Source organism: Lycium ferocissimum, chromosome 8 (assembly GCF_029784015.1).
Source record: "Lycium ferocissimum isolate CSIRO_LF1 chromosome 8, AGI_CSIRO_Lferr_CH_V1, whole genome shotgun sequence".
NCBI classification, from domain to species: domain Eukaryota; kingdom Viridiplantae; phylum Streptophyta; class Magnoliopsida; order Solanales; family Solanaceae; genus Lycium; species Lycium ferocissimum.
In genome coordinates, this window is record NC_081349.1 from 17,640,153 (window position 1) to 17,650,048 (window position 9,896).

The window sequence follows — 9,896 nt, forward strand, 5'->3', positions numbered from 1 at the left end:
AGCACTTGATATTTTCGGGGCGTCCGAAGATTCAACCATTTTTGTATGATTTCTCTTGAGGCTCTTTCAAACAAACGAGGAATGAGTGATCACAAGCCAATCAAATTGGGCTAAAACTTGCTAACAACATCAAGTTCAGTTATTTCTGGCCATTCATTTGACCGGATGGCCATGGAATGCCAATTTTATATGACGAGGCGTTGAGTGTCAACATGTCATCCCAACTTTCAATGATTTGCCTATTATTGCAATAAGAGACGGTCGAAATTTTGACAATGAGAAAAAAATACATTTGCCTCTCATCAGCATTTTCTCTACTTCTTTTACTACTCTGTATCACTTGTCATTCTAGGCAAATTTACTATTTTAAATTATTGTTTGCAGAGTATAACTACTTTGCGACAGAGATTTGAACTTAGCATAGATCAAGTCTTTTGGCAAATTAGCTAGGAGGCTTGGTTTAGAGACCTTAACTATCATGAAGTTGACATAAACACCTGAACGCACGAGCAAGTCTCGAGATTTAAAAAAAATAAAATAATGTTATTTAAAATAGATTAAAACAAACTCATTTTAAACAATAGTCGAAGTGTATGAAATTATACAAGATCTTATCGATTTAATTGTCTATGAACATAAATGTAATTCGAAGCAAGTTAATGGTATAAGCATTTCTAGCTAGTGACTAGAACTGAAATTAAACAAAATTGGACTAGAACTAATGAACTTCTGGCATATAGAGATGTAACATAAAAAAAAACTAAAGAATGCTCTACTATCTCTTTGGGCCAACTACCACATGACTCCTAAGAAGAATGAGAAGTACACTTATTTGTAGAATTTAAGAGGTAAGTATATGCAAAAGTGGCATGAATTGCTGCCCCAATTGGAAGAACATCCTCATCAATGAAGAAATTTGGATTATGTGGAGGGTAAATAGCACCAAGCTTTTCATTTTTTGTTCCCAAAAAGAAAAAAGATCCAGGAACTTTCTCTAAGAATACTGCAAAATCTTCACTTCCCATAAAGCTAGGTGCTACTTCGTAATTTTCCTCGCCAACTATCATTTTCGAAACTTTTTGGGCATGTTCGTATATTTTGGCATCGTTAATAGTTGGAGGAAGTGTTGGATGGTCCCGACCATCAAAGTCAATCTCCACCGTACATCTATGCACACCTGCTTGTGCTCGTACGATCTGAAATTTTCAACAAAATAAAATTATTAAAATAACTATAAGTCAGATGCAATGAATTTTGTTCACTTAAGAAGTCATTTATTAGTGTCGCTCAACAAGTAATCCTACAGTTTGAAATTTGAAATTTGAAGTTATGGATAAAAGTGAATTTTGATTAAAAAATAATCAAACATTGACTTGTGAAGTCATTTAGTTTGAAGTTTGAAATTTGAAGCTATAGATAAAATTTGCACATGGAATGATAGTAACGTCTGGACTTTGAAAATTGGTCAAACTTGGATATGGTAAAAGATTATTCAACATTGGGAGATTTTACCACCTCCAATGCAGTTTATGTGGTGTAAATTGCTTGGATACGAAGCTTAAAAAAAAATAAAAAATTATCATCTTAAACATGACAAGAAATTACTGTAGAAATAAAAGCATTTCATTCTAAATAAATAGTGATTTTAAAATAAATTGTTACCAAATATAGAAATATGACTTTTGTTAAAAAAAAATTAATAATAATATTAGTGCATGCCACATAAAAAGAAAAAAGAAATGAAAAAAGTAGTTATAAGTAGTTAATTAATTACCTCTTCAATTCTTTTCCTCAAACCATAGAAACTCTTCTTATTAAATGCCCTATAAGTCCCAGAAATTGTAGCTGAATCTGGTATTACGTTAAATGAAGACCCCCCTTGAATCATAGCCACAGAAACTACCTGCAAGAATTACACATCATACATTATAATTCTCCACAAAATAATTTTTTTTAAACTATTAAAATTAACTTGAAAATAAGATATTATAAAGTACCTGGGATTCAAGAGGATCAGCCTCTCTAGAAACAATACTTTGCAAACTAATAACAGAAGTAGAAGCAGCCAAAATTGGATCAACAGAATCTTGTGGTACAGCAGCATGTCCCCCTTTTCCACTAATTGTAGCTTTAAAACTTCCACATCCAGCTAAAAATTCACCAGGCCTAGATGCAACTACTCCACTTGGATATTTATGTACTAAATGCATACCAAAAATTGCTTCTACATTTTCAAGAACACCTTCTTCTATCATATCTTTAGCCCCGTGGCCTCGTTCTTCCGCTGGTTGAAAAATTAACACCACCGTTCCCTGCAATATTATAAATGATGAATTCGATTAGCTTGTAGGTATGTAATTAATTAGAGTATAATTAAGTTCCGTTTTAATTACCTGTAAGTTGTGTTGGAGTTGTTGTAATATCTTGGCAGCACCAAGAAGCATTGTAGTATGTGCATCATGAGCACAAGCATGCATTTTTCCATCAACTTTGCTCTTGTGTTCCCATTTTGCCAATTCCTATATGTCGACAAGTAAGCTATTTAGAGGATATTTCAAGATAATTAATTAACTCTGCAGCTTTTTAATTATCTCTTTTCTTAATTGAGACCAAACCCAAGGTATGATCTTTCTTGTCTTTTCTTTCTGTTTAGATAGTTGATATTTCAAATAGAAGTTTTAGCCATGTGATATTACTTATGGTACAACCTTTTCGTCCAACCAATCCGATTTTACTAGCAAAAATCAAAAACGTGTTGACCCTTATTCCACAACGTAACGTAATATATGAAACTGCAAGTAAAAAGAGATGGCACAGTACAAAGGAGTTTACAAATCTCACGAAGATTGTCTATAGATCTCCTTGCATTGATAATATATATAACTTGAATTCGTGCAAAAATAGCTAAGTAAAACTTATATACTACCTTGGAATTGAAGTGCAATGTTTTCTTTTCCTATCATGTGAAGAAAGAAGTTTCAAAATTCAAAAAGATATCCTATTATACAGACTGAAGGACATGAATAAATGCGTGTGGTCTAAAAGAAAAGGAAAAGAAGAAAGGTATGACATACTTTCCATTCATGGCACAGCCAACCGCCGCTATTTCTGACCAAAACGGAAAGCAAATTACCACAAATTAATTTCTTTGTTCCACCATTTACTCGCCCACAAAATTGCCTTAGATCTAGGGCCCACACCATAGTTCGTACAAATAACATTTAATCGGTCAAATCCTATTTAATCCAAGAAAGTAAATTTGGATTTTGGACTGACGATATATCCACCTCCCCAAACCAGGCACCCAAATTCAAGAACAAGAAAGCAATCCAAAAGAAGAAATATTTGATGTTTAACGTGATGACTGATTAGAATTTTAAAAGAGTTTCAGTTATATAGAGCTAGTGTTGATCGACGTATTAATAATTTTATATAGAGCTAGTGTTGATCGACGTATTAATAATTTTTACACTACTATTACAATTGTTATTTTATTTTCTTTAAGTTATCATATCGGACTTGTTACGTAAGAGCTATCCATGAAGCTAGTTATACATAAACTAGTTGGAGTTAAACATGGAGTTGTGTTTGATTATAATTTTTGTAAATAATATTTGATTGTTTGAATGTATTGAGAAAAAAAATGAAAATAAGTTTTTAGATGTTTTTCAAATTTTAAATACAACTTGAAGTTGTATTTGAAATTTTCATAACCAAACATTAATTTTAAATAAAATGAAAAAAATTTCGAAAAAAAGTAAAAAATTCTCATGGCCAAAGGGGTATTAAATCAATGGAGTAAAAATTCTAAGTAGTAGTTTGGCCATAGAAACCAAAAAAAATTTACTTTTTTTTGGAGTTTTGAAGTTGGAATTGGAGTTGTGTCCGGCCATAATTTTTATAAATAATATTTTGTTGTTGAAATGTACTTTTTCAACGAGGCGGTTTTGGTGGTAAAAAAAGTGAAAAATAATGTTTTGTTTTGCTTATTTTTCAAATTTCAAATACAACTTATATTTGAAATTTTCATGGCCAAACATTGATTTTTGAAAAAAGATTCCGGAAAAAATGTGAATAATTTTTTTGGCCAAACGGGTCCTTAGTATTTTCCATTTCAATGCATAGAACATAAAGTAAAACTATAATATCAGGATTGAGAAACTTTGAAGCAGAATATATACTAACCTGAATAGGCAAAGCATCCATATCAGCTCTGAGAGCAACAAACGGTGGTTTACCGGAGCCGATGGAGGCAACGACACCGGTTTTAGCCACTGGCCACCGGTATTTAATTCCCATCCGATCAAGTTCCTCTCTAACTAAAGCACTTGTCTTAAATTCTTCATAAGCAAGTTCAGGATTCTCATGAATTTGTCTCCTTATTTTCTTCATCCACTTCACCGTGTTTGTGTCATTTGCTAAGTTTTTTATATAATCATTCGCCAAAACATTTTGATCAACCAAAAACGGATTCAAGCACTCATGGCCAGAAGAAAACACCATAAACGTAGAGAGAAACATCAACATTAGAACTTTGTTAGTACCCATTATTTGTGAAAAAATGAGTTAACAAAAAGAAGAAAAGATTGGTGAGAATTTTACCAAGAAAATTTGTGGGTATTGTTTAGTTGTTGATTTCAGAGCGACCCACAATGGGACTATATAATAAAGATATTTGGATGAAGATATATTTATATACTATTCGTGTGGAGGAGAAGGAGACAACAAATGTGAAGTGATATTACAGTGGACGTGTTATGATTATAATATTATATGTGGACTAATAAAAACAGTAGCGGCGACTACTTCAACTTTAGCCCTATGAAATTAATGAAAAACGTGCCAAAATTCATAGAACGTGAAATTGTCAGTGACCATACCAGATACGCTATTTGATTATTTCAATTTGTAGTATGGTACATATATTTCATTGACTTAGAAAAGTTGCCTTCTTCTTAATCCTCTTTGGAGTACTACATATAACTAATGTGTTACTTTTTAGGGTGTCATAGGCTTTTTTAAAATATGCATTTTAAAAATGAATTTTATACAATAACTGCTATTACGTCTCAATTTTGAATAAGTTGGAGACGACGGATATACGTTTTCCTCACTGTCCATCGGTATCAGGGATATAACAATATGATTCCACAATATTGTTCATTTTGGTCAATTTAAAATTAAATTTATATTTTAATATTATAATTATTACAACTGTTTAATGGGGGTCATTTGGTTATGGTGATTAGGATATCGGCTTCGGATCGTTGTTGCATATTCAATCCTATTGCAATTGCTACTGTAGTTTTCTTAATCTACCTAATCGGTCAAGAAAATTTTTCTAATAATATGCCTCAAGGAATTTCTGATACTTTCAATTTCATGATTGTGTTCCAGGCTGAGCACAACATCCTAATGCATCTAGTTCACATGTTAGGCATAGCTAGTGTATTCGATTGCTCCCTATTCAGTGTTATGCATGGTTCCTTGATAACCTATAGTTTGACGAGGGAAATCATAGAAAATACCCCCATCTCAATATGAAGTTTGAAATTAAATTTGAGTTGTGTTTGATTGTGGTTCATATTAGCTAAAATCAGAATAAGATTTATACAAAAAAATTGAGATTATTTATCCTATATAAAAAGTAAAATTATAATCCCAAAATTGTAATTATAAGATAACCTTATATTAAACCAAAAATAGTTTTATTTTAAGTGAAGGCAGTAGTTTTTTTCTTCTTTGGACTAGCATGCAGTTGATAATCCAACCAACTTTCCCACATTTTGCACGTGCGATTGAACTTGTGTTTTGGTGTTGTGATTTGATTTTTCATATATTTGGCAACTGTTACTCTGGCTGTACTGGTATGATACACGACTGATTATTAGTAATTGTTTAAGGAGGTAAAGGTCAATTACTTCTTTTATTTAATCTTATTTGTAAATTCTTTTAATCAAACGAGGATCAGCTCTTTAGTTAGTCATCATAAATTATCCAATTCAAATAATTCATTGACCCACAATTCAGGAGTTTTGTTTTAATTAATTGACTTTGTGATGATACTGGCCAGTAGCAGAAATATATTTTAGAGTAATTTAACACATGAAATTAGTCATTTTGTTCACATAATTAACATGAACTAGGAAAGGTCCTTTTGCGAAGATCAATTCGAGTTATCAAATAATTATAAAAGAATCACATGCGCCAACATCGGTTTAGGAGAAAAATCAAAATAATACAACCGTTCTTATAGTGGGCAGATAACATTCTTTTTCTGTTTTTTCCTCTATAGCAAGCTGGCATACCCCACTCTGAGAAATTGAATTGGCTATTATATGGTCAAACATTCAAACCTTAAGGAAATTAAATGATGTCTTTTTTTCGTCAATGGCGCCTGGAGAATAAAAAATGATGTCGGTAATAATCAAATCATGTGTTTGGACTAATTTCTGAATTTTATGTTGTTTTTTTTCCTTTACGCAAGAGTGCCTTTAAAAAAAAAATTGTGTTACTTTCACTTACTATAAGTGTATTAACGTTAGTTGTTCAGTAATTGTTACAATACAACGATATTTGATTGAGCACGAATTTTTTTTTAAAAATTATTATTTTAAATATATCATGACATTTATATGATTATAAGAACATGTCATTGATGGCAAAGTGAGAAATTTAAGTTTAAAAGGTTCCTAAATATAGAAAAAAGTGTCGTTCTTTTTTTGAAGGTTGAACCATCTAAAAAGGAAAAATTAGTAATCATATTTTCGTGCATGAGAAAATCAGAGCCAAGAAAAATATAACAAATGGCAATATTACTTCCAAATACAATTTTTAGAATTACTCTAAATCGAAGAGAACATCCACTAATTTTGTTTTTCATCCTTTCGCTCATAAGCTTGATAACTTGTTCTTGAGTTTGATTGATGTTTACTTTATTTAATAAGAGCTTGTGGGTAGCTTGATCTTTCTTAATTTGGATTTGAATGTTAATTAGATTTATTCATTGGCAATCCTAGACAATAATTATGCCACATATAAGTAACTTTGATCTTGAATGGCTTAATATTTATTTGACTTGGATTTTTTCTTGATCTTTGAATACCTAAAGCTTGTTTTGAAATTAACTACTTTAACGCAACTTATATATAAATTCTTGAATTCTTGATCTAGAGAGCTTTATTCCATTTCTTTTTTTATTTTTTATTTTTTTGGTCTCAAATGAGATACTCCCTCTGTTTCAATTTATGTGAACCTATTTCCTTTTTAAATTCGCGCTAAAATGAATGATCTCTTTCCTAATTGGAAACAAATTCATTTTATGAAATGATTTACAATAACACAAATATTCAAGCACTTATTTTCAACCACAAGCTTTGTGTTTTTAATCTTTCTTAAACGTCAAATATCCACCAAATACATTCACATAAATCAAATGGAGCATATGACTTATATAGTTGAGAGCTAAGTTCTTGGGCGAATAATCTCCAAGAAAGGCTAATGAACCCTTGGACTTGCACCTATGGATGAACTCATTTCATATGGAATTAGGCTTCGCTTGAGTCCATTGAAGTTAAATAATAAAATTCATTATATTAGTTCATAGTAATATATATTTGATAAATATATCTTAAATTTAAAATATAATTTAAATTTCTTACTGAATTTATATCCAACAAAATTTAATTGCCTTCAAGAGTATCACGTCAGATGAAACGTAGGGACTTTCAATTTGAAGAACATAATAATGTCGTTAGCTTTTAAGCACGCCATTTATAGTCTTAACTATTTTTGACTAATTCCTTTTTTTTCTTTTTTTGACTATTACCTCAATATATATATACATGCCTTTCATGCTTATTGTCTTTCCTTGCTCTTGTTGGCAATATTATTACAAAGAAATTTTATTTTAGGAAATGTGGCTAAATAACGAATGCTGGTACGGGATACACGTTCCAGTGGCCCTACTTCTTTTTCCATTTTATGTCAGGGAGTACATTATTGTGCTCTCCTTATGAGAGTTGAAACTTCACTATCTCTATCAATTTAGTTTGGCTTAATACCTAGATAGCCCAAACTTGACATCATTTATAAGTTAGACATTTTAATTTTACTAGTGACCAAATAGACACTTTAACTTTATTAGTGACCACATAGACACTTTAACTTGATAAAAGTGTATCTTTTTAACACCCATATCCATAAAATCAAAAGCGTGGAACACACTACATATTGATGTGTCAAATAAACCAATTAATAATGACACGTGTATTTTGAAAAGTTTAACTATAATTTTTTTTTTAAAATACAATGTAAAAATGAAAAGAAAGATAAACCCCACTCCCCTCCCCTGACTGTCTCATCCTTTTTCCAACCCCTTATCGATGAAATCTCCTATTGCATACCAGTCACCGCCAATTACTCTTTTGCTTATTTTTTATTGGAATTCAGTTCGTAATTAATAAGTAAATGATTTTAAAATCACTAGTAAGAGTCCAACCCAGTAATAGAAAATCAAATTTGTCATCTCAGGAAATGACGTCAGAAGCCGAATTATCTTTTTAATTCTATCTTTGAATCTTTCTAATCAGCCAATTAACTCGGGACTTTTAGAATCTTTTAATCTTTTTTTGGTGTTCATTTTGCCCGATCAAATAAGAAAGAAAAGTTATTAGCTGAGATGAAAGTGATGGGATAGCTACCATCGGGGTGTTAGTTTTTAAGTTATAAATTAGATATTTTTGAGGCTTCTATTCTAAATCTGAAGTGAAGTGTGGTTTTAGTTTTGATTAGCGAGATGCAAATATAGATTTAGGGGAAAGAATGGAAGTGAACTTTGAGTGGAGAATTTCAAGTGCTTTAAAAGGATGAAGGAGGTGACTACGCGGGGGCCATTGTTTGATTGGAGAGGCCATATTTTTGGACGGGTGCTTGCCGGATGCGGGAGATGACAACTTGAAATTTTAGAGTCTTTCAAATATATAAAATGAAAAATAAAGAGCTCTCACGCGCTTAAAACAGGCCGTGAGAAAATGGTTTGACACGTCACACATTTGTGTTCAAAAGCTACACTCTCATCAAGTTAAAATGTCTATCTGGTCACTAACAAAGTTAAAGTGTTTAACTTACAAACATATTAAGTTTTGGGCTATATCTATGATAAGTTCATTTACTTTTATTCTATACTATATTACAGTACAGGCGACCAGTAAATATTGATTAAACTTTTTGTCCTTCATTAAAAAACCCTGCAATAGATAAAATTGTCAATCTACTATTTTTCAATATTTGAGAATTCAAAATAAATAATTATTTATGTTATTAAGTCTTTCCTTATTTCAACCGGGTAAGAAGTCCTAATATTTTACACTTCTAAATCAATTTAAGTAGTAATATCTTGAATCCCATATACGGGCAATTTGTTTAGGTCTACGTTTACGGACAATAGTTTAGGTGTACCAGCAAACATGCCTTTCTTCTCTATTTTTTCGTTTGTCTTTTTATTTGCTGTTGATTCAAATAGTTTTTCTTGCATTCAACATGATTTTCTTTTCTGCCTTTCTTTATTTCTATTAGTTAATAGCTTATTAGTTAATAACTTATGTTGTAGTTTACTGTAGAAGTCACGCGACTTCCGAAACTCTAATTGTGTATGTGCAAGTTAAAAATCAACAATTGTCAATGATTCTCATATTTCTTGTGTTTTTTCTTTCAGTTGAATTTTTTTATCAAAAAACTGAGAATAAACATGCGATGTTTCAATTGGTATGTGCCGGGAAAATCAAAGGTTATATTTCTTCATCTCTTTTCTTTGTTTAAATAAAATTTTGTGTAAGTTAACTTCAAGTGTATCCCGAAACTTCAAGTGTATCCCGATAAATCTAAGAGAGAGTTAT

General features: G+C 31.1%; 1 protein-coding gene across 1 annotated transcript; it reads right to left on the bottom strand.

The window, feature by feature from the left end:
* Window positions 1–534: 534 nt before the first annotated feature.
* On the bottom strand, window positions 535–4,696 carry LOC132067408 (IAA-amino acid hydrolase ILR1-like 2). Its single transcript, XM_059460627.1, has 5 exons — window positions 4,186–4,696; window positions 2,394–2,519; window positions 1,998–2,312; window positions 1,775–1,903; window positions 535–1,196 (listed from the first exon to the last, which is right to left on the bottom strand). The coding sequence occupies exons 1-5, from the start codon at window positions 4,546–4,548 to the stop codon at window positions 807–809; spliced, it is 1,323 nt and encodes a 440-aa protein (XP_059316610.1). The 5' UTR covers window positions 4,549–4,696; the 3' UTR covers window positions 535–806.
* Window positions 4,697–9,896: the final 5,200 nt, after the last annotated feature.

Bases quoted from the DNA above. Each gene is read 5' to 3' on its own strand.
- LOC132067408 (XM_059460627.1), bottom strand. From the start codon at position 4,548: ATGGGTACTAACAAAGTTCTAATGTTGATGTTTCTCTCTACGTTTATG. The intron at 2,313-2,393 runs GTAATTAAAACG...ATAATATTGCAG, and splicing joins AACTCCAACACAACTTACAG to GGAACGGTGGTGTTAATTTT. The intron at 1,197-1,774 runs GTAATTAATTAA...TGAAAATTTCAG, and splicing joins TGAGGAAAAGAATTGAAGAG to ATCGTACGAGCACAAGCAGG.